Source organism: Cyprinus carpio, chromosome A13 (assembly GCF_018340385.1).
Source record: "Cyprinus carpio isolate SPL01 chromosome A13, ASM1834038v1, whole genome shotgun sequence".
Taxonomy (NCBI): domain Eukaryota; kingdom Metazoa; phylum Chordata; class Actinopteri; order Cypriniformes; family Cyprinidae; genus Cyprinus; species Cyprinus carpio.
Window position 1 is genome coordinate 25482914 of NC_056584.1, and position 26619 is coordinate 25509532.

Genomic DNA, 26619 nt, shown 5'->3' on the forward strand with positions numbered 1-26619 from the left:
AAGAGACATCTTTCAAAAACTCAATACTTTTGAATTGTCGTCAACTTTTTTTTTTGATAAACCCACCTTTAAAAACAAAACTGTGGCTAAATGTCAGCCAAACAAACTTTTCCTGTTTAAGTGGGGCAGAAAAAGTCGAGACTAAGCATTATTCATGTGGCTATCCAAAGACATAATGAATTGCATCAGATGTCAGGTGACTCTCATTTCTCACGTTCTCTGGATGGACAGCTGGCTTTCGCTTTTGGTTCAGCAACAAGGCCACCCAGCCCTTCTCACCAGAGCCAGTTCTTCTGACAAAACACGCCGCGAGTGAGTCAGCCGTCTGCATCGGCATTCACACGTTACTCTTTAGATCTGACCGAAGCACAGGAACGAGGACTGGAGTTTGTCCCAGAGAATGTTCAAACACAAAAAACCTGCTGTTTCCAGTCCCACATACAGCAACAAATTGAGACCACACTAGCAGATCATATATATTTTTTTATTTTGTTTGAAAGAAAACATTATTATTAAAATAAAAGCACTCAAGCTATTACTTATTATAACCCGAAAGACAAAGTGAGAAAAGAAAAATCTGTTCCACAGGAATATGGATTGATTCAACCCTCCAGCAAAGCCAGTAACAAGTCTTTCAACATCATAGCACCCGCTTTGGATAGTATTAGTCACTTTAGAAGAACATGAATATCGGGAACATTTAAGACTGTGGGAAAATGGTTATCTATGTCACCAAAGGCCAAAAGTTTCAGGGTCACGACAGTCTAGAAATACCCAACCAAACAGATTCAGAATGAGAGTTTGCCCTAACGCACATCGTTTCTTGTTATATGGCTAGATAAGATGTGATTGGTGACTTGTAAATGGGTAATATTTTGGGATACACTATGAGACAACATGTGCGTGGCTGCGTGTTGCATGTGTGCGAGTGTGATTATTACAAAGCGCTGCTGGCCAGAAAATCTAAAAGTAGAGTTCAAAGAGATTACGACACAGCACAGCATAACAAAAACAAAGAACAAAACTGTACACACAGATGGGGAAAAGACTTCTGGAAGAGGAAAAAGACAAACAACCAGGAAGCCAATAAGCAGACAAGCGTACAAGAGGACAAACACTTTTATGTTTTGAAGGACAGAGACATATGAAGGGACTTCTAGGCTCTGTAGAGCAGGATTCTCTCTGCACACGTCTGGCCCAACAGACTGGCATACTGCTCCACTTCTTTCTCGTCGTTCGAACCCTTCCGCTTACGGGCGTAGGCCGCATAGGGCATCACTGTCCTCCTGTGGAGCACTAACACCCTGCCCAGTTCCTTCAGCGCACATGCATCACCTACAGAAGGACACAGAGAGCAGAAGAGTTGGACAAACCTTAAAAAACAACAATTCTAAAACTCATTTGGAAATTAAAAGAAATGTGTTGCAATTATTAGAATTCTTCCTAACAATCTAATTCAAATTGCAAGTCTGCCTCTTGTTTGCCACTTCAATTCAAATTCAAATCCAGGAACTGAATTGGACATTAAAATGGATTCTCAATTCAATTCTGCAAAGTAAGACAAAACGCTGAGAAACTAAAGTGTTGCAGGATCACTGAAAATGAAAGACCATTTGTTCACATGATTTTCAACAAATAAATGAAGAAAAACAAGCAAACCTCAAACCGCTGATCGGTAGTGTCGAGGAAATGCTACAAATGAAAACCTTAGAAAGGCAGAATAAACACACAGGTAAGCAACCACAAAGCCTTAGCTTTGACATTTGGGCCTATAAATTTACTTTTGCCTAAAAATAAAGCCAAGTAAGGCAACCCTCAACTTTACATCCTTCACTGAAACATGAAGTCACTGGGTGGAGGGATAAACATCAGTGCACGTGGTCTGAACTCAAAGGTTCAAAAGAGGGTCAGGTGCAGATTCTGACTCACAGTTAGCCAGGTATGATGATGAAAAAGCATCGTTCCACCCTTAGGCAACGACACAGGGTCAGTCAGGGTTGCTACAGCTTGACCTCAATCGTTCCAAAACCAGCATCTCAGAGCAGAACAGCCAGAGACGTGTAACAATGACTCCTTCACTGAAGGAACAGCTTGGTTGCTTCTCATTTGTTTTTAGAGCTTCACTCCAGCAAGCCAAAATTCAGACACACATTGCGTATTCAGTCAAGAGCCAGCACCTTCCCCCATGAGCTGTTAAAACAGGAATTGTTGTTGAAGAAGAAGAAAAAAAAAAAAGCAGTAATTTGATGGAAGCCTGAAAATGGCCCTCCAAGGCAGAAGGAGGTTAAAATAGGGGAGAATAAACCAGTAGGCCTGGCTGACTAACCTAAAAGAAGAATTACAACGTCAACTCGAATCAACTCACATAGTAGCACTGAGCAACGACACTATGAAACAAGGCTTTGTCAAGTTAACATTCAAATTTTATGTTTTTGAAATCTAAAGGCATTTTGACATTCAAAATGTAGAATTGCAAATTAAGGAAGCAGGATTCCAACATAAAGTTCAAATCAAAACGGACAATTTAGAATGTTGCAATTAATAAGAATTCTACTTCCTTAAATTCAAATTCAAATTGCAATTCTGCATCTTGTCTGCCACCTCAATTCAAATTCAGGAATTTAAAAGGCATTGTTAATTAAATCCTGAATGCTGCACAGCCCTGTGCAGGAAACACTGTGAATAAAGCTACAGAACATACTAAAATACTTTGAAATGAAACGGAGTACACAAAAAAAGTGCCGCTACATTAAATTTTGGCATAAAGCACTGGGAAAATAATGTAACATTGCACAAACTGACAGAAATACACAAATTACAGGCCACCAGCCTTAAATAGAGCCGGAAGAACATAAGGGAAAATAAACACCAGGATCTGCAAAACTCCAGGCCAAGAGTGACAGATTTTGTGAAAGTTATGATTGTTATTAACAGATCTGACACCAGCTCATGGCTCTGGCTCTGTGAAGTGCCTCATCTGGAAGCCAGCTGATGGAGATTTCATGGGGATGCTGGGTAATGTAAATTAGCCCTCATCATTTCACACACATAGGGGGTATGGTTTAATTTTCACTGTTTCCCTGTAATATAACCAGTAAAACTCATCCGCCACACAGACACTGTTTAAACTTGGCTTCGGGTTTTGTGGGAGATTGAGGGAATGAGAAAAGGGGAGACTGGGGGGTGGAAAAGAGAAATGAAATTTAAAACCTGAGCACAACTACAGTACCCACACTGTTCTCTCATTTTAATACAAAAAAAGAGCAAACACTGTTGAGAAGACCAGCATATGTTGTGTTATTCCAGATCATGCCATTTGACCAGCATAACAGTAATTAACCAGCATAAACCAGTCTGAACTAGTAGGGGAATCCACCCTGGACTTAGATGTTCCTTTAAGCAGAGAAGTTGGGAAAAATAAAATAAGAAGAAGAGAAGATGGATTAGATGTACTTTTGGTGTACTTTGACCACTTGTAACACATGTAATGCCTAAAAATGTCTGCATTTCATTGGGCTCCCAATGCAACATATAAAATCAAATGACACCTGCAAACAAAAGACATTGACAACCACAATATTTCGTCTTCATTTCGACTAGTACATCTATTGTTTGTCTTCAAACTTAATCTGTGAAACATTTGGCTTTCTTTCATATAAATGAAATCTTTCCAAATTTTTTCCAAATAATTGTTGGGGTCACAAGAGATGAAGAGGCCTTTATAAATGTTCAGATCTGTATGTTCTGTATATGATTAGTTCTGATCCTAGTCTGTAATGGAGAAAGATGCTTGCTACTTCAGACTGTAATACGATAGCAGCGTGCAGACAGATAAAGCAGAATAAATATAGTGCGAGAAAGACAGACAGCAAAAGAGTGCGCGCGAGAGAAAAAAATGGAGAGAGGAAAAAGAGAGGTAGCTGGCAGTCCATCACACTACATCCAATAAATGATGATAAATGAAGAGCAGACGAGACTCGTGAACAGCAAGGTCTGGACGTTCTCTCATAACTGCATGAAGCCCCTGCCTACACCCCCAAACCAAACACTGAGAGCTTTATTATATCTTCTCAAAAAGGTGAAAAAACACTCTTTGGAAAACCCCTTCAGGCGCTCAATGCTCAGTTTCTGTCCCAGTATGGTACTTTACTTACCCTGTTAGAGGAAAACGAACACTTACTTTGTATTTTTATAATGCATATCTTCATTTATTCATCCACTGGCCCTTTTTTTTTTTTTTTTTTTTTGCTTGCAAACAGTTGTTCCTGGAATTAAAGCTCCTTGCTTAGAGTTTAAAATTCAAGTCCAGCCAAAATTCCAAATCAGCACAAATGGTCCTCTAGGGTAAACGGGTTGCATAATACATTAGCATTTAAAGAGACAACCCAAGTGAATGCATCTGAAATTTGGGAGAATATATACTCAGCATGGTATTATGCAACTCAACTCAAATTTAGGAAGGAAAAAGTTCAGAGGTACCCTGTGGGATGACAGCCATTTAAACGAAGCCAAATAAGTCAAATAAAATCAAGAGTTTTACTCATCACATAAATACAATTATTCTGACATGACCTGAATCCTGTCGGTCAGGAGAAGCTCATAAGGTCAGTATGATACTCTGTCTCTCCACATAAGCTCTTGACAGACAGATCCAGACAAACACAATGCAGACCTTATCAAGCAGTAACCCCACGACTGAAGAGTTCAAGCAATATGAGAGTAAACGTACTCCGCAGACACCTTCATCCTCTGCCCTGACTCTCTACTGTTTCCTCCAATCACAGAGGCCCCTGACAGAATGTTTTTCTTTCAACTCTGAACTAACACAAAATTCAGTCAATCACATGTTTTGCTTAAGGGCCGCAGAGGATGAAAGATTTGTTAGATCAGGACAAATACACTATGTCAGATAGACCACCAGTACTATATCACATATCAACTAAAACAAGAAAAACTAATCTGATCCACAAACTGTGTGTTTTTTGGGTTAGATTCACACTGCTTTGTGTAGATGATTATAAAAAATTACAGTAATTGTTGACAGAAAACGCTAATTCATTGAAAGTAATTTAAAAAGAATGGGGAAAAGAGTTAAAAAGAAATCAACTTTAAAAAGTTGTTTAAAATCATTTAAAGTGTTATGATACACATGAGAACCAATGTCTGGTGCCAATGACTTCTAACCTACAACGCACATGAGATTTAAAGGGATACTCCAACCAAAAATGAAAATTCTGTCATCATTTAATTACTCCAAACTTGTTTCCAGAAAGCAAAGGATTTTTTTTTTTTTTTTATGGAACATAAAAATTTATTTTGAAGAACACTGGGAACAAAACATTGGAGCTCAATGCCTTCCACTGTAAAGAAAAAAAAAATTCTTCAAATATCTTCTTTTATGTTCAACAGAAGAAATAAAGTGATACAGGTTTGAGTGAGTAAACAATTTTTATTTTTTGGGGTGAATAATCTCTATAAGAGCTATGTGCGACCTTAACCTTAACCTTAAAATGACCTGTGATTAATAAAACATTCTTCTCAGTTTCTGAATTTATAACAGCCATTTCTACATTAGGTTCCTAATGTGGCTTCTACAGAATCCAAACATCGACCTTGTGGCCAACCATCAGACCGCTGGCCTTGAGCTCTGCTGAGAAACAGGCTTGAAATAGTTGGTCTGTCTGGCCAAGAACAACAGGTCATGTAGGACTGGCGGCACCACAAGAACGATTTAAAAACACTGGGGAAATAAAGGCCCGCGTCTGGTTGCCAGTCAGCGCAGAGGTAGGTCAAACAAGACCAAGGGCCTCCCAAGCTCTGCAAACAAAACCAGTATGAAATGTGTGGGAAGCCATGAGGATTACGATGAGGTCATTCTTATTGGCATCAAAAAAAAAAAAAAAAGAATTTATAGACTTTAGACTATTTCCTATGTGTACCCTATGTGGTTTTGACTTAAAAAAAAAAAAAAAGAGAAAGAGAGATGTCATAACACATGTCCTGATGTGATAAATTCTCTCTTTTCTATGTTCATCTTGGTTTTGTCCAAACCAGCCACACTATGATGAGTGACGACTGGATGCTTGATTTAAGAGCCCTTCCCACAGTGAATCTCAATGGTCCAAAATTCTGCCTCGTGTAACTTGGTCATGTTTGACACATGATTAAATTGACACATATGTTGTGAAAATCAGATTGTACTTTGGAAGACAGTTCAATATACTGAATGTCAAATAAAATATGGTGTCTACTTCTTTTAAGGCCTGATTGGCTGCGGTTTTGATGCTTCATCTCACTTTCAATAAGGACATATTACTTGGACACTTGGTGCATTGTGACTGGTTAGGAAACTCTGTTACACCGTATTCAGCTGACACACACACTTAGTACTCCAAATGGAAACGGTATCACTACCGTACATAACCCTTCCATGAGGATCACCCTATTCATTAACGGCTTCAGATACGAGTTCAAAAGTCTCTGTGAGGATCTGCTGACCGTGAGCTTAATCTTTCTTGACCCTTACCTCAACCCTGTTCCAGAGCGCTCCATTTAACGTCCAAACGCTCAGCTCTAACTTAAATATTTACACACAAGAGAAGTACAGGCACAATTACACTTGCCCCAGTGTGTTTACAGAGCTGACAGGGTCAAATATGAAGACAGATGAACCTGATGACAAGGAAAGTGCACTAAACACCATGATAAGATGGGTGAGATCAAAATACTATTGTTACTCATATGGAAAAGTTTAGCCATTATTTATGTTCATAAAGTTCAAAAAACACATATATATAATTCTTTACAAAAAAAAAAAGATTTAACAATTTTTTACATACAGTTCATAGTGACCAGGGGCTGCGGAACACCAAAATGTATGAAACTAATTGTTCTTTGCACAAAGCTATCAGATGACATTGAAAAAATAATAAATCCCCTTTTTGGAGCTTTTAGTTGTAAGGAAAATATTAGTGTGACAGTAAAGACTTTTATGCTGTTAAATGTATAAATATTTCTATTTCAAACAAATGCTGTTCTTTTAAATTTCTATTTCGAAGCCTGAAAAAAAAAATAAGTATCACAGTTTCAACAAAAACGAAGCAGCACAACTGTTTTCAACATTGATGATAATGAGAAATGTTTGATCAGCATATTAAAAAGATTTCTGAAGGATCATGTGACACTGAAGACTGGAGTAATGATGCTGAAAATTCAGCTTTTATCACAGGAATAATTCATATTTAAATGTATATTAAAGTTGAGACCAGTTATTTTAAATTGTAATAATATTTTATAGTTTTTACTTTATTTTGAGCAAATAACTGCAGCCTTGGCGAGCGTAAAAGACTTGTTTCAAAAACATTTACCACAAACCTTTGAATGGTAGTGCATGTGTAAAAATGTTTGTGTGTATGAGCTCATGAGGGTGAGTAAATAATGCCAGATTGTTCATTTTTGGGTCAACTGCTCTTTTAACATTATGTTCAGAGGGGACGTCTGACATAAAACAGACATGAGGGTTTAGATGGATAAAGATCACAATGAGAAGGAAAAATAACTGCATTGTGGTGTGTCTGGGATGGACGTGTCTGGGGCGTACCAAAAGCAATGCTCCCTTCAGCCTCTGCCTGTATCATCCAGTAGCAAATATGAATTCACAATGTTGAAAGAATAACAGAAATGCCTCTATAAACCCTGTTCTTTAAATAGTGAAAAACAGATCTTTGTGCGGAGACAACATCTGAAGTCAGGAGAGCACACACACCCCTACACCTCTGCTGTGGGCTGGAGCGGCACGTCCTGATTTAACTGGATAACACACACAACAGAGACTCCATCAGCCTCTCAGATTACAGGAGCACTGCATAGAAGCACACCAGCAAAGACTTTTCTGTGCTTTAAGTCGGACACATATTTAAATTCAATAACACTGTTTGTCATAAGCAGACCTAGATGGCATTTTTACACAAATTTCATTTGGGGAAAATCTGAGGAATTTTGTGTAACTGATTTAAATGTATTAAAATGAATTGTGCTGCAAGAACTACACTTTTACTGATAGCTGAATAATCAAATTAGGCAAAATATTTTCTGTCACATGAACACAGGTGGGGAATGTTTCTGAGATTCTGAGAAAATCTTTTCTGAGTTTTATAGACTTGATCATGAGGCACTAAACATACTATATACGTCAGTTCTTACTTAACCTATTTACTATTCAAGTAAAAAATACCTTTGTAATCTTTCATGAAATGTATTAAACTGCTCTGCCTTTGCATCGCCATTGCTTTTCCCTCATACTTTTCAATCTCTCTGAATCCATTGTGGTATGTAACACCAACTTTTCATGATCAAAACATTTTGATTAAACACAATATAAGAGTAAAATCTAGACAGATATCTACACATACTACCAAGCAAAAAAATTGGACACACACAACTGAAATTGTGTCTTGTGATATTAAAAATCTTTAGATCGGTCATATGTTCCAATTTTTAAAAAAAACTATATTTCAAATGGATGTTAGAGACAATGGAATAATATAAGGGAAAGAACTGCAATCGTCTTTGAGTATTTGCAGTGTGAAATTGAAAAGAAAAAAAAAGCAATTTCACTTATAGAACATAAATCTAATTTTAGGCTAAGAATAGATTATATAAAATTAATAACAACAACAAAAATAAAAATAGTCAAGGAATATTAGTATTATTATTTTTTCTATTAATAATTAAAAATCAAGGTGAAATTATCTTTACAAATCAAAGGACAAAATAATGCGTATTTTAGTCTTAAAATAGAACATTAATAATAATAATAACAACAGGTTAAGGGCCCTGAAAAAAAAAAAAAAAAAAAAAAAAAAAAAAAAAAAAACATAATTCATTTATATTAAACCAAATTATCACCTCTGATAGTTTACAAATCATTCTTAAACCTATATAAACCTATATTTTAAATGGATGTTGGAGTTGGAGCAGATCATTGAAAAAAAAAAAAAAAATCAGCATCAACAAATGTCCAGCATACATGTTACTCTTTCAATATGGTCTTAAAGCAACCCAGGATGCATTTTCATGAAGTTGGCTGATGAAAGTGTAGTTCAAATATGAAGTATCATTTTGGTCGCTGCATCATTTCATACTTCCATTTGTGTTATTACATTGTTTCCACGGCTTTACTATTATTCTAAAATGTGAAAAACAGTAATAATAAACACTGAGAAGGTGTGTCTGAACTTTTGACTCCTATAGTATACAACAATGAAAAATCATAGAAAAAGAAGAAGAGCATAAGCGCTCTTATTCATCAGGGCCTCTCCCTCCCTCCCTGGTCCAGCCATGGCGTCTGCTTGTCGGTACTGACATTATTATATTTATTATTATTATCATCGTCATCAAGCCCACAGTTCTGGGCCGTGACCACAGCACTGACCCCGCTTGACCTTCTGCTGCAGAATCCTGGATGCTCTCCATGCCTGGATCCAGTCCTGTTATTTCAACACACATTTCAAAGGACCAATGCAGAACTGAGAACTATAAACACAGTTGACAGTTTACATATTGAGCTCCAACGAAATGGCATTCAAGGAGCAAGTTTGCCGAATGGCTACCATTATTAAGCTGATATTGCGTAATTACAGTCATGGGAAATGCTGCTACATATTGATTTTACAATTGGCTCCTACCGACTCCACCGATGTGTCAAACTGATTAGTAAGTCTGATATTAAAGGTTCATGACATGGTCAAATGGAGTGGTTCACAAAACTCACTTGCGGTGATTGATTTCAATCGGATCTCACTCATTCAGACCTGGAGTTAGGGCTGCACAATTCATTAGGAAAAAATATTAAAAATCGTGATCTGGATTCATACATAAAAGGCAGTCTCATTTCTAAATGACGGCGATTCACTTGCATGCAACTGAGCGTGTGCAATTACCTGCATCTGTCCTTCTTCAGGTCAAGTCATATATTAGTGAAAAAAGTGCATTGAATCTGGGCACTGAATCAGTGCAAGATCTCTATAAAGTAAAATAGCTTCAGTGTTACTAAGGTGATGTGTTGCTGGTCGATTGACGCTTGTAAAGTGGCACTCAAAATTAAATGAATTTCAACACCCTGTTTAATACATGAATGAATCTGCGTTTTAAGTGTATTCATTGAATGAACGGTTTCATGATGACAGTCCAGTGTAACTGCACTGACTGACAGCCTTCACCTAATGGAAACAGGGGTAGCTGCAGGTCGGAGTAATGGGCGTAACAGAAACTAACCCCTAACCAATAAGAAAGACTTTTATCCACGCCCCCTGTATTTTGCGCCCACTTCTCCAAGCTGTAGTTACCTCTATTTGACCTAATGGGTTACAATTTGTTCATTTTAAGGGGTCTAAAACAAAAAGAGATTATTTTGTTACTTTTAAGTCCAGCACTTTATTATAACTGTAAGTTATGTGTAGACAGCATTTTTTTTTTTTTTTTTAAATTGAGTGCAATAAATGTTTTGGTTGAAAAAATGAGAATCGTGTGAGAGAATCGTGATCTCAATTCCCATGGAGAATAATCACGATTCACATTTCAGCCAGAATCGTGCAGCCCTACCCGGAGTCCAATAACCTGCTGTAATTTTGACACTAAACAGCCTGCATTTGATAAGCCCAGTCAGCTGTGTTAGGCCAAGGTTGGCTGAACCTACAACTTTGTTGGGAGGTCCTGTCAGATTGGCTCTGGGAAAGAGAAGAGCTGCCAATGTCTTTGAGCATTTACAGGTTCAACCACAGGAGCTTTTTGAACATGCGCAATAGAAAAGGGGAGGTAGTGGATGAATCTCACAACGTTTCAAAAACTTAGAGTGAAATTTCACTTTTTATCATGATAACATTAACATAAATATAAATAAACAATACATGTTAGTATTTATTGGATTTCCTGTATGCAGTTTTTAATAAAATCACTGTAAATCAATGATGTTAAAACAAATAAGTAAAAAGAAATTCAAAAATAAAGCAATGGATGAATCACAGTTAAAACAATTAGGTGAGAAAATGTGCTTAGCTGTCATTATAAATGCAAAACAAGCAAAAAATTTAAATAAAATCTTTTTTTCCACCTTAATATTAATGAAACAAAAAAACTTTAATTTATGCAAAATAATTTTGGGGCGAAAAGTGACATTTTCTTGTGAGATGCACCATGTCAGTGTATTTGCTTGGTCATGGGTTTTAAAATGATTGAAGGCTCACCTTCATGGGCGTTCTCACTGAGACGAGAGTAGGCAGAGATCTCAAGGCGGGGGATGCATCTCTCGATGGACACCCAAGTGTAGGTTTCAGGGCACAGGAGGTCTGAAGGCTGGTACTGACCCTATAAATTGCAAAAAAAAAAAAAAAAGTGAAAGTTCTTGGTCAGGGTCCTGGTCAAATGCTGTATATTTGCTGTAAAACCAGGAGAAAAAAAGAGGGGGAAAGCGCATGGCCTCCTGGGCCTTGAGTTGCGTGTGTTTTAGACGTCTGCTGATAGTCATACAGAGCCAAACAAATACACACACACCATTGTGACCACTACGTAAACAAGCAAACGCCTCAGCACAGATCTCTGCATCGCTTCAAACACAGTTGAGCCATTTCTAGCGAAGGCAAAAGTTCAGTGACATGCTGCACGTACAGACACGCACCCGCACACTAAAGCCCGCGCAGATTATGAGGGTTTAGTTCAGCATTTGGTCAAACGAGAAGCAGCCTTGTTAAAGTCCCACCATTACTGACAGGATTCGTCTGTCATTATCCTGCAGTGGAAACTATGTGTCCTGTTTTTACAAGACGAACAACACAGGAACGAGGGACCCTGTGGAACGTGTAAATAAAAGGCATTTTGTGGGGCGGAGATATGTTGGGTGAGTACTCATGAGGGAACGGCTTTCACACTCGTGTTCATCACTCTTTCATCAGCAGACTATATGGAGAGCCCTAAAGAGTGAGGTGACTTATTCAGAGCAGGCCGATGACAAGCAAGCGAGGGTCACTGGATTTAGAGGCCTCACTGAGCAATGCAAGAAAATCTGAATTTTCGAGTCTGCTGACTGATGTGTGCACGTGTACAAAATAAAAGAAAAGAGAAAAAAAGCAAGCTCCACTAATGCATAATACAAACATCCGTAAAAAAGCATGGAATTATAACACACACACAAGTAAAGTAAATCTACATGAATACAAAACGAAAAACCTCAAAAAAGTTTTTTTTTTCTGTTTTGAAATAAAAGAGAGACCTGTGCAGGTATGCGGAGGTTAGTCAAGCGTAATGGTCTTTTATAGAAAATTCTTAAAGGTACAGTAGCAAAAACAGTCTAATGCTAAATCACAACTGTTCTGGTGCAAGAAACTTTACAATGGACTTCAGAGGAAAGGAATAAAATGCTACAAAAGTGCAGAAAATGACCCCTTTAAAGTGAAGGATGTGCTACAGATATTCGGATGTGCTTAAGTTAAACGTCACACTCAACAGCCCTTAAATGTGCAGCTTGCGATCATGCTCTGGAAAGGAATCTTGGCTGCTGGTACATGCAAGAGCCTGTAAAGAGATTTTGCAAAGATGCAACTTCCATTATTGGGGAAACCAGGAAGTAACCAGAACAAACAAAAGCCAAACTTAAAAGAAGAGACACAGTTCAAAAAGTGAGAAGAAAGAAAGAAAGAAAGAAAGAAAGAAAGAAAGAAAGAAAAAGAAAGAAAAAGAAAGAAAGGTTAAAAAACATGCAGGATAAAAATATATAAATAGTATTTTCTTATTACACACACATACAAAACAAGTCATTAAAAACGTTTGTATTGATCATCAGCCAATTAAATAAAATGAAGAAAAGCAAAAAAGCAAAAATAAATAAATAAATAAATAAATAAAATAAAACAATAAATTATTTATTAATAAAACAGAATACATAAAAAATGTTATTTTATATATATATATATATATATATATATATATATATATATATAAACAACAAAAACATTTTAAAGTTTCCTTAAACTCTGTTCTAAATGTGTATTTCTCATGCAACTCTACATGAACATATTTTTGTTCATTTTGACCCCATTCGTGATTTTTTTTTTTAAACTAATTCATTAATAGAATGACCCCATGAGAATCACTGCAGTATGAAACAGTCTACACTGCTCACACCATGTATCAGTTTTTATATGTAACTATATATGTAACTAGTAAAGACAATAGAGACACGTAACATGCAATAGAAAGTCACGTCATGGCTTTGTTTCACGATACATGCGATACCTCATCATAACTTGAGCTCACATTTCTGGAAAAATATTTCTTTTACCGTAGAAACACGGTGCAGGAAACCCTGTGGTTAGCACATACTTACAGAAGCCTGTGATCTCGGGGGAGTCCGAACGGTTCTTGCAGAAGACACTTGTATAAACGCTGTCAAGGAGTTAAGACGAGAGAGAGATGGAGTCTGGCTGGTCATTATCTCTGTGTCTGTTCCACTTCCCTGACGGCTCTGTTGGCCACACGTCTCGAGGCTGAGCTCACCGCCGCACCAAAGGCCTTCTCTCCTCATAGCCTGTTCCTAAATTGCTGTCTAGGATTTGCTGTTTGCACGCTAGTGCTTGCTCTAAAGATCACCAAAGTTTAACCAGCTCCTTGCTTTTAGAATTAGGGATGGGATTTTTCAGAAATTAAATTATGTGTCAGGTTTTAACTTCTGCAAGTTTGAATTTAATGTGTCTAGCAACTTTGCTTGTGACGTCTCTTAAAGGAATAGTTCATAAAAAATCAAACTAAAAAATCCTATAAATATTTTCCTTACAATTACAATGAATGAGAACTGGAGCAATAAAATCTCAGTAATGCAAAAACAGTTCACAGTTCACATGCCAATGAGAACTAGGGTGGATGTCAGTGCAAAATTCATATGGATGTTTATGATGTTTACTTTTGCCTAATTATACAGAATATACACTACTGTTCAAAAGTTTGGAGTTTTTTTTTTTTTGAGTGCTTTTAAAAGAAGTCTCTTCTGCTCAGCAAGGCTGCATTTATTTAATCAAAAATACAGTAAAAACACTGATATCGTGTAATATTATTACAATGTAAAAGAACTCTTTTCTATTTTAATATATTGTAAAATGTAATTTATTCCTGTGACAGAAAGCTGAATTTTCAGCATCATTACTCCAGTCTTCAGTGTCACATGATCCTTCAGAAATCATTCTAATATGCTGATTTACTGAAAAAAAAAAACCTTTCCTTTCAGGATTCTTTGATGAATAGAAAGCAGCGTTCATTTGAAACAGGAATCTTTTGTAACATTATACTGTAAACGTCTTTACTGTCACTTTTGATTATTTTGAATGAATTCTTGCTGAATAAAAGTATTACTTGTTTTCAAACCTCAAACTTTTGAATGAGAAGAACAAAGAAGAAAGAAACAGAAAAAAAATTCATACAGGTTTGGACTGACATGAAGGTGAGAAATGGTTTTCATTTTGGGGTGAACTATTCCTTAAAACACATACTTTAGATTCATGAGCACTACATCTGTACTCCTGCATACATTCACACAGACGGGAAATATTGAATCACGCTTTGAGTACTGATTCTTATGTACAGCTGAGAGAGAATAAAGCGTGTGCTCATCATCATGACAACACCTCTCATGCTTTTATTGCATATTTTATTACAGTATTCTGTCCGCATCTGTGGAACAATGCAGATGTTCCATAAACCACTAACAGAACCGAATGTCAAGAAAATCATAGCGTTTCCAAATCTTTTGTAAATCCATTCTTGCTATCTCCTGGTAACTTGATCTAGCCCACGCCTGTATCTAAATGATAGCAGAGGGTATCATGGGATGCTGAAGACAAAAAACAACTAAAAACAGACAAACGAGCAAAATCTAACCATGTGGAGCAGATTTTTTTTCCCTTTGCATCCATAAATCCATCAGTTCTGCTAACTCAGCACACGGCTATCAGAAAAGGATGTGATAGCACAGGCTGAAGGTCAGGTAATTGGGAAAAAGCAGCAAGAAATGACACGCTCACTGTCCCACTCTTTCCAGCTGATCTAAAGCCACTCTTGTCTTCTGCCGAGGCAGGATGTGGTTAAGAGTCTGAGGGAACGAACTCTGATCCAACATCAGTTCATAAGAGCAGTGGGGGGGGTGAAGTGAGCCATGACGGCTGAAAGGACCAACTGAAACCAGTTTAATCTGTGTGTTTCTGTCTGCAATTCTCACTCCCCCACGTTTGTTTAAAAGAATGGCACGACGAACACAGCGCCATCCGTCTTCAAGTCCTCCTGCCAACCTGCTTTCACACGACAATGAAGGTAATGTTGACAGACGGCCCGCACTCGCTAAGGCTCACTGACATCACCATAGTGAGGAACACAGAGGATAAAGAAAAGAAAATATGAACCGTGTTTGAGAAGCACCTTTCGTCATATTGCATGAATAGCTGTTTTAAGAAAATTCTCAATAATAAATCAGAGATCAAATCAGAAAGCTCCAACATCATACACAAACCAATCAAGCTGAAGAACAAACATGGATATGCAGGTATGTTTTGGTTTAAATTAGCGATCCAAATTCATATTTTTTTTTCTAATTCTCAGCAATAGTCAAATTAGGTTAAAATTAGAAACAGATAATTGTTTTCCCACATTAAAAAGTCATTTATACTTTTTTTATTTTTTTTTATTGTATATTATAATGTTTTGGTGGGACTATCTGTTATCACTCATAACATAAAAATATGCATAATACAAAAAACATAAAAATAATTATCACTGTATTATTGCCCAAAATATCTGTGCACTCTTTGTTTATTTTACTGTGAAGGTCTAGTTGCTCAAGATATGCTATTATATATTCCAAATGAATTCCTAAATTGGTAACACTAGTTTAGGACCAATTCTCACCAAAAACTAGCTGCTTATTAGAATTCATAATACTAGCATATTGGCTGTTTATTAGTACTTATAAAGCACATATTAATGCTTTATTCCATGACCATATTGTAGACCCCTTAATCCGACCCATACCTAAACTTAACAACTACAGTACTTTACTAACTATTAATAAGCAGCAAATTAGGAGTTTACTGAGTTATAGTTAATAGTTAGTTAATAGTGAGAATTGGTCCTCTAAAGTGTGACCCATAATTTGTATTTGAATTTGAATTGAGGAAGCAAAAAGGATGCAGAATTGATCATTTGAATTAAAAAAAAAAAAAATAAATACAATTAAAACCTAAAATGCATGTATCTGCAAAAAAGTGTAATGTTCAACTAGGAAAGGAACGTCTGTCAAGACAAATCTTGAATGTAGGCTTTTATTTTGAAAGTCTGGTTTGTATTCAACAGCATTCATAGTAAAGCTCCAAACGAACAAAAATAACAACTTTAAAACACATTTAACCCCTTAACTGTCACTCACATTTTTGAACATAGACTTGAAAGTGCACTTTCCAAGCTAAAATTTTATAATTCATGAACAAAAACATTTGATAACATGATATTGATGTACCATTTTCATGGTAATGCAATGTCTGAAATGGGTTTTAAAGGATGAATTTTGAGATTTTAAGTTTTCAGTTGATATATCATTTCTGATTATTTCTAAAGTGTGATAGAGAAAAAGGCAATGAAGAAGACTTTTTTTTGACAAGGTCAGAACTCCTGTTATTATGTAGATTTTTGAGGGTGCTTTCTTTTTATAAATTAATCTATTACTTTTCCTACATAATTTTTTACAAAAAAATTGGCAAAATATATATTTAGGAGTCTTAGACCTTTCCAACGATATATAGTTTGTCATGATTAGATAAGGATTTAGTGAAGTAAACGTAGGTGTCCCATATACAGGACGGGGTGACAGTTCACAGGTTAAAAAAATAAAAAATAAAAGAGAAAGAAAGAAAAATAAAAGACACTCAAACTAACCTAAAACCAAAAAGGATGGATTTTAAATATGGCCAGAAAACATAAAAATAATTATCGACTATTTGTGCATTTTTTATCCTCAGGTTAATCTACTGTACAGGTTAAACAATATCAGATATTACATAAACTATAAACACTAATTTTAACAATGTCGGCTTTGTGTTTTATATAAGAGGGAGGTTAAGTCCTGACATATATATATACACATACAGACATTTGCTTAATTTTCACTTGCTCTAAAAATCTCCACCCCTCTGGCTGGGGCACACCACAGGGTCCATACCTGAGATTTATTAGAAAAGCAATTAATCTGGGGCATAAATCCTCGACTTCACTGCTGGCTAGGAATCTCTGTGAAAGACAACACCTCGACTCTCGCTCTGGGGAGTGAAGATGTCTACACAAGCTAATCTGGGAGAGCAATCCTTACCTTAATGTCAACTACGACCTACAAAAATGGTTTACACATGATAAAAGTAATAAAAATGCTTTAAGTTCATCTACTCTAACAGCTTTTATACATCTGATCTGTAATCAAAGAACTTTCTGTACCAAAAATTTTATAATTGTAGAACAATTAGTGGTTCTTTTCTAAATCTGTGAAATTTGACACTGTCACTTACAAGATCCAGATCAGAACCACAAACTGGGTCCTAAAGGCCATTGTGGGCCACGAAGGGAACCCAAACCCTCCCACTGTGAGCCAAGGGGGTCTAAATAGCAGCAGGATGTCGACTTTTCACCATTCACTATGATTTCATGCACATCTGGGGCCTATTTCCTCTGTAGAGGTCCATTTCATTTTTCAGAAGTACTCATAGGCACCTACAGGCTGAGAAGACTCAATGAGAGAAACTAGATATTTAGACTTACTGAAGAAAATGTGAGTGGTGTTAGACCATGCAAAAGACAAAGTCACACATTCTAGGATGTCTGAATAAACCTCTAACCCTGAGTATGAGCAATAGTAACAGTGGCACACATAGTAAAAGATAGAATTGTGTGCACTGCAGTCATGAATTCCAACTGCAACCTGTCTAAACATTTACCATGCTGTCCACATTCCCTCCTGCTCCATACAGTCCCGAACAATGCCTGGCCTATCCCTTCTGACATAACGGCAAACACACGCAGGAACAAGGACAGGTCTGTGCTTTGACAGACACAAGTGCATACTTGCTTTCACCCACTGCTATCTTATCCTGGCTTTGAGACACACACAAAGAGCAAACACAGTTGCCATGTTGTGCCTATTGTTTAAATTTCAGGTTACACACACAATTGACATGTACAGATGCAATAGAGGCTAAAGTGCTAAAGAGGCGGGATTCAGATCAGGAACATGCTCTACGCAAGTATGCAAACACAGACCTGTGGTTTTGCATTACAGCCAAAGGGGGCGATAGAGTTGCTTCCATATATCCATGCAATAAAACCATGCCTTATTATTGAGGTATAAGTTACAAACATGTCAATGGTTTAATGCCTCTTGCATTGAGAAAGCAATGCGCAGTTGCGTTTTAGACACTTCATAGCATAATGCAAGAAAATTTAGCAAACTAGAAGCGTTTGTGTAGCGAATGTTTCAGTCATAGAGCACTAATATTTACCACTAGAGAGTCTTTTGAGCCGGTTCCACTGCCTTTTAAATGTGCTTTTGGTTAGATGTCTGAAACAAGGTTTGTGGTAAACACAAGCTCAAGATATGTTCGCATTTTATTCTATGACATAAAATACATCATTGTGGCTAAATGGGACAACAGAAGTTGTCGGGGATATTAACCATCACAACAAACAGGAAAACTCCTCAACTTACTACACTTTTAAAAATAAATGTTCCTTGTGACATCTATGGTTCCATGAAGAACCTTTAACATCCATGGAACATTTGGAAACTTAGTGATGGTGACATTTAAGTCATGTGACCGTAGCTTCAAAATTTGTCAAGATTATCTTGATTAACAAAACTTGTAGGAATCATAAACTTATTTTCTGCAATGATCCAAAAGCCAATGGAAAAATCCTACTGGCTTTTTGTCAAGGGAACCAGTGTGATGCTAACTTTCAGGCTGGACTAGTAAAAAATCTTCCCTGCAGCACTCTATTGATTTAGGTTGTGAGATCTGTCTGACCTGGACTAAGACCCGATGCTGCCCTATAGGTCAGTTAAACAGCGAGTGCATGTCTATACAAAGAAAACCCTTTTATTTTTCCTCTAGTCACTTTCTCTGGCATTCACGAACGCCACACAGATGGCAAGACCGCCCTGTTAGAGCTGACATCAGGGCAGACGTCGCTGAATGACACGTGTAAACACACTCTCACACAAACAGCGGTCGGACAGGGCTTTGAGCAGAGGAGAGGTGCTCTCTGACAGACGTGTGTAAATAAAGATCCCTCCCTCTCCTTACATACTACACTATGGCATGCATACAGAGTACCACACAGTGGTCCTCAGGAGAGCATCAAACCGCATTCAAAATTCAGATATTTACCCAAACCTGGAGTTGGGCGAGTCGTTTCGCCACACTCGACACATTACCATGGGACAGAATTCAAATAAACACAGCGTCCCGACTGCTAATTAATGCCTCCTCAGACATACACACACAAATACACGCTCACTTGTAGTGCCTGGCTGGGCTGTGTATCGGGTTCGTGGATGACAGCTTAATGATGGGAAAATATTTTTACAGGATCATGTTTCAGCAGGGCAGCGTTTTACAGGCACAGCCTCCCGAGCCTTGTTTTATCTCTCTATCTTTCCTGCCGTTTATTGGCGGGTTGCTTAAGTGCTGCGGTCTTACAGCCTTAACACTCACCTTCCTTAAGTGCTTTTCACTCCGGACATCTCTGACTGGCTTATTAGATGAACAGGCAAAAATAAAGCTTGTATGGAAATTAGCACCACATTTGTGCCATGTTTTTAACTACCAAAATAATATATATTTGCAAGACAGTTTCTGAACTAACAGGATTTTGGCGATAAAAACATTTTGTATATTGTTTGTATGAAAAAGAAAAGTAACACTTTACAATAAGTTTCCATTTGTTATCATTAGTTAACATTTAACATAAACCAATACATTATTAAAATCCAAAGTTGTATCTGCTAATATTAATTAATGAACCTTAGCTAACATGAACTAACAATAAACAGTTGCACTTTTATTAATTACAGAAATACATTACCAAAGATTAATGTTAGCTAATTTTTAGTTAATATTAGTTAATGCATTAATTAACACTAACTAATGAACCTAACTGTAATATTACTGAAAAAAAAAAAAAACAAAAATCAAAATAAAAAAAAAAAAAAAAAAATTCTGGAGAAATCTGATGTGTTTGTTTGTGCAAAACTCAAAATGTTTAGGGCCAATCATTTTTTTTTATTTATTTGAAAGAAGAATTTATTTATGGTCATACCACGTCTGCTTTTATTTGGACACAATAAAATAATAATAAACAAAATAAAATACAGTAATTTTGTAAAATATTATTACAATTTAAAATAGCTGTTTTCTATTTGAATATATAGTAAAATGTAATTTATTTCTGTTATCAAAACTGAATTTTTATCATCATTACACCAGTCTTCAGTATCACATGATCCTTTAGAAATCATTCTCATGTGCTGATTTGCTGCTCAAAAACATTTCTGATTGTTATCTGTGTTAAAAACAGTCGTGCTGCTTCATATTTTTCTTAATATTTTTTAATGCAAAGTTCAAAGAACAGCATTTATAAAAACAGAAATCTTTTGTAGCATTATAAATGTCACGTTTGATCAATTTAAAGGATCCTGAATTGATTTAATTTCTTTAAAAAAAAAAAAATCTTACTGACCCCAAACTTTTGAAAAAGGTCTGGAGGCCTTGTCACCCCAGACAAACTGGCTGAATCCAAGGCTCTGATAATAAACTAAGGGCGAGTTAATGGCAAGGCAAACACAGTGCGCTGGCAGCTGGGCCGCTCTGGCCATTTTCACCCTGACATCAGATCTAAACTCTCATTTTCCAGCCCTGTGACCTTCACACCTCCCTCACCGAACCCCCTTCCCCCACCATCTATCGCTTCACTCTTTCACTGCCGAGACTAAATCGCCTGACCCGACCTCTCAACTCTGACCTGGGGGGTCTGTCCTCATGTCAGCGCTGCTGATGGGGGAGCAGAGGTTATTGCGCTGAACCAGGGCCTCAATGTAAACACATAAAACACGCTGCCTTTATTAACACACGGTGTCAACACACTAAACGAATATCCTAAATGTGGGTTATTTATTATTTAGGGATGCACAATATTATCTGCAATTAGGCTTGTTGCAATCATCTGAGAAACACAATCACTGTGCACACAAAATTTCAAACTGCCATCCAAGTAAGTCAATTTTAGCAAATGCAACGTACATTTTAATGTCTTTCCAGCGCAATAATGCATTATGTGAACTCTCAACCGTCTCATCGACTTACATCACAGACCCACAAACTGCACAAAGAGCAGCTACTGATGAATTCATGTCACACACACTCCCAACTAAAGCATAAACAAAGCTTATTGTGCACTGCAATGCAAAGCACCCTGGTTTTACATTACTATAAAATAATATTCAGGTTGGCTGGAGTCTATAAGAAAAAACACTGCCAAAGTGAGCTAAAACAAAAAAGCTAAATATATTAAAAACTTAACTAAAATAATATTATTCTTGTCATTCTATCCTTGTGCAGTATTTGTTTACAAAGCCTTAAAGGGATACTCCATCCCAAAATAAAAATTTTGTCATTAATCACTTACCCCCATGTCGTTTCAAACCCGTAAAAGCTTTGTTCATCTTCGGAACACAATTTAAGATATTTTGGATGAAAACCGGGAGGCTTGTGACTGTCCCATAGACTGCCAAATAAATAACAGTGTCAAGGTCCAGGAAAGTATGAAAGACATCGTCAGAATAGACCATCTGCCATCAGTGGTTCAACCGCAACATTATGAAGCGAAGATAAAATAAATAAATATTTTCTATTTATTTTCTATAATAAAATAAATATTTTCTATTTAAATATTTTTACAATTAAATGTATTCCTGTTCATCATTTCTCCAGTCTTCAGTGTCACATGATCCTTCAGAAATCATTCTAATATGTTGATTTGCTGCTCAAGATACATTTCTTATTATTATAAATACTGAAAAGAGTTGTGCTGCTTCATATTTTTCGGAAAAACATGACATGGATTCTTTCAGGATTCTTTGATGAACAGAGAGTTCTAAAGAACAGCGTTTATTTGAAACAGAAATCTTTTGTAATATTATGAATGTCAGGTTAATGCATCCTGAACCAAAGTGTACATTTCTTTCAAAGATTTTTAACAGTAGTGTATGCTATAGACATGTGCTAAACATTTAAAAACAGATCAGCTAAAGAGTAAAATAGTGCACTGCCATAAAGATCAACACAGACAGAAAGAGTTTGCTAGATGGGTTTTTTTTTAGTAATTGGAACAAGACCCTTGTTCTGGCTTCAACCCATGTCAAAACTTACACCGTACAGAAGGGAGAGAGAAAAGAGAAGAATCAAACACCAATTCAAACAAACTGTTCCCCTCATACGCCTCGCTGTTGGTGGTCTCAGTTAAACCAAATCAAAAAGCAACTTCTGTCAAGTTGGCCACCAATGGAGGACTCTGGGAAGGGTGAAAAACAGGCGAATAGAGAGGATGTTGGACTCGTAAGCGTTACTGAAGAAGTGAGAGGTATAAAAAAGGATACTCAAGGTGATTCGATTCAGGGCATGACTGCAATAGAGCAAAGAGTGGAACCGAGTTCATGAACAGCAATTTTAAGGACACATTCAGCCAGTATTACAGAAACACTTCACCTAAAACTGAAAATGCTCATCAGCCTCACACTCTTCCAAACCTGCTTTTCAGATCTGTTTGGAGTGAATTATCCAAGCTGACCAAGCTAAGTGTGCAATTAAAGGAGCTAAAAACATTGGTGGTTTAGCATGTAGATCATGTATGATGATGATATTTGAGTTCTATGCTAACAAGATCACACTTGCACGAGCCTGTGGGAGAGATTTCGGACGGGCAATGAGTCCCCGACGCTGGAAACTTTCATTTTTTTTCCCCGTCCTGACATGCACCACAATCACAAATCCAATCTCAGCAGCACATAACGAAAGTGCAGACCGCATTTGAACGGCTAACTGACAGTTCCACAGGGCCGTAGCTTATTAATGAAAGAAAAACAAGTGAAAGAGATTACGCTGCAGAACCGAGAACGCTTCAAAGACGCTTTGATGAGGGGGAAAAAAGGAGAAAGGGCAGAACATGCCAAGCTAAATGTGTGGTAATTGTTTATATTTCTCTCAGACCACTTTCTTTCATTTCAACCCTCATTTCCTATTGTTTCATTTAGCGCTTCATGCTGGTGTGATGGTGTGGTTTACGGGACAAGCGCAGAGTCGGTAAAGATGAAAGTTGAGTGAGATGGGCTGGGTTCTGCATGCATACAGAATAAAAAGACTCCTGCTGAAGAAAAAGTGGATCGTGCTAGGACTATGTCTCAAAACCTAGCAAGTGGCCTACCTAGACAGCATTGTTAGGCATTCAAACTCAAAAATTCTGCCAGGAGGCAGCTCACTGGATTTAAGCTTTTTTTTTCTTTTTTTCTTTTTTGGAGTTTAATCAGTTTAAAGGTTTGACAAAAATAAAACAAACTAAAGTGTGACCATGTGTGCGAGCACAAGCAATCATGTACAACACCAGAGGCGACAAGAGCGAGAGCAAGAAATAAGCATGTGTTCCCACCTGCCTCTGCATTCCTGAGGATTTATACAAGAGCAGACAGAGCGAGATACAGAAACACGTACAGCAAACAGGACGAGGACTCTATTATAGAGATGTAGAGATTAGATGAGAAGGAGAGACTCCAAACGCCACGTGTACAGTCTCCAGGAGTCCCACTCCTTTTGATCACTGAATTTCCATGACTTCTGGATAGATTTAAAGAAAGATGGACAAAATAATGGTTGTACTCACAAAGCCGGTGAAATATTATAGAGCTGAACATAAAAAAAAAAAACTGTACAAAAAAAAAGCTTTTACGGGTTTGGAACGACATGGGGGTAAGTGATTAATGACAAAATTTTCATTTTGGGGTGGAGTATCCCTATAAGATTTTTTATTAACATTAATTTTCAAGACCTAGAAATTGCAGCTTTTTCAGTTCTTCATAACAGTGGGAACCCCAATTCCCAAAAGCAGTGCTAAAAACACTACCATTCAAAAGTTTAGAATCAGTAAGATGTGTAATGTTTTTGAAAGAAGTCTCTTCCTCTCGTCAAGGCTGCATTTATTGATTATTTAAAAAAAAAAAAATATATATATATATATATATAGATATATATATATATATATATATATATCTTTTCATATTGTGAAATGTTGTTACAATTCAAAAGAGCTGTTTTCTATTTGAATATATAGTAAAATGTAATTTAATTCATTAATGTAAAGCAAAACTTAACATTCAGCATCATTACTCCAGTCTTTAGTATCACATGATCCTTCAGAAATCATTCTAATATGCTGATTCGCTGCTTAAGAAACACTTCAGATTATTAATGCTGAAAATAGTTTTGCTGCTTAATATTTGTGTGCAAACCATAATACTTCTTTGATGATTCTTTGACGAACAACCTTTGAACTTTAGTGTATATCAGCATTTTCACTTTCTCTGGTCCAAAACAATGTACTCATAAACTAAATCACCAAACTTTGTTTGAGATCAAAGAATTAAACCTTAAAATAAACAATAACTACATAGTTCGCCTAAATTATTTTATAAATAAACTCATCTTTAATGTCACTGAAACTCACTTCAGCTCAAACGAAATTAAAACAGACATTTAGGAACATGCTTGGTCTTAAAATCCAAAGAAAACAACAGTGAATAAAATGTTGTGCAATATCACAAGGCCCCACGCAAAGCAGGGGAAGGCACTGACAAAAGTCAATAAATATTAAAAACAAAAATGCTTCTAAGAATCACAGCTAAACATAACAATGTAAAACGTGAACAGATGTTGTCTATTTTGGTTTAGCATGCTATAAATACAGATTCTGCAATGCATGAATCAAGCTAACGCATGAGAATGAACTCATGTTCTTTCAGCTCAATTCAATTCAATACATTTGTCCCAGCTGAGCAGATGAGAGGTTACAGTCAACCAAAGAAACATGTTACAGTAGGAGAACATAAGCGCAATCCCTCTTGACTACACTAGAGGGACTTTCACTGAAGTAGCAACTCCATACGTTGCTGTAAAAAACATACCTGCCAAGAGTCCATTCATAGAGTCTGGGGTCTTCCAGTTGCAAAATCTAATTTAATGAAACACTCATGCTTTAAAAAACTTATTAAACTCACTGTGCTTTAGTAATTATTAAACATGCTTAACGGTGGCACATTTGCATCAAGGTTGGCCTAAGCACAGTGCAAGCATTATCCATTTAGCCCACTGAAATTCCTCAGGTTTCTGACATTAACTTAGCAGCAAGCGGCTCTTAAGACTAATGAAAAGCCTCTCCAGATGACCGGCAGCCCAAACACAAACAAACAAAGACGACCCCAATGCAGTTCTCAGATGCTTGTTTCCTTTGGCCTGGATGTGGAATTCACAGGAAGCTTTGGGAAACACCTGGTGGATGGAGTGGGAGGCAGGTGTAGGGAGGGTGGAGGGGGGACGCGTCTCTCGCCAGAACCCCACAGACCTGCTCATTCCACCCCATTAGACACATTCAGAAGCTTGAAAGCTCGGGCACAGTCAAGGGCCAAACAGCCATCGGCGGCTCAGGCACAGAATGGGCCAGGAAGTCACGTCTCGGCCTGAACGGCGGTCTGGCTCGACTGCAGTGAGAGGAAAAGAGCTTGCTGGCACCGGGTAAAGCCTCCAGAAAGGACTCAACCACTGCCTTTGTGACCAGTGAAGTTTAAACGAAGGCCAGTTAGAGTTATTGGCATTTTGGTCTGCTCCAGTCCTTCTTCCACAACAACTAAATAATATATTCTGTATAAGTATCTTTATCTTAAAAAAACTAATTAATATGAAAAGCACATTACCATTCAAATGTTTGGGATCACCAAGTTTCATTAAAAATAAATAAATACAAAATAACACTTTTATTCAGCAAGGATGCATTCAATTTATCAAAAGTGACAGTAAAGAAATGTATAATGTTACAAAATATTTCTAATTTAAATAAATGCTTTATATTTACTGAATATTAAAACTTCATATTCAAATAATCCCATTTAACTGAAGAAACAGTCGGTTGAACATACTGGACAGTATGATGGAGAAATTTGATAGAATAATGAACGTATAGTTTTCACTTATGACACAGTCTGTGGTTGAAATTGGATTGAATAATGAAGGAACATCTGACACTCGTGTACGGCAGAATGATGGCCTCAGCACAAACAAACTCACTATAATTGCAAAGAATGTTCAGGGGTTAAAGTCTTTGTTAGTACAAGAGAGCTACATCGTATCTGTATATAACATGCAACTGGTGCGATCATTGTTCCATTTTAGATGATCAAGACATTATTTAGTTATAGAAACAGACAGATGGAGTAATACACCAGTGACA

General features: G+C 36.9%; 1 protein-coding gene across 6 annotated transcripts in view; it reads right to left on the reverse strand.

The window, feature by feature from the left end:
* Window positions 1-470: 470 nt before the first annotated feature.
* LOC109094551 (arginyl-tRNA--protein transferase 1-like) overlaps window positions 471-26619 on the reverse strand; it is a 76102-nt gene continuing 49953 nt past the window's right edge. For 4 of the 6 annotated variants that reach the window (XM_042769501.1, XM_042769502.1, XM_042769500.1 and 1 more), the window contains 2 exons: window positions 11244-11364; window positions 471-1335 (listed from right to left, as the gene is read on the reverse strand). In XM_042769501.1, the coding sequence (XP_042625435.1) occupies window positions 1157-1335; window positions 11244-11364 (300 nt within the window). In that variant the 3' untranslated portion in view covers window positions 471-1156. Of the gene's footprint in view, window positions 1336-11243; window positions 11365-24925; window positions 25874-26619 lie in introns of those variants that run through there. The other 2 variants (XM_042769505.1, XM_042769503.1) reach the window with 2 other exon arrangements.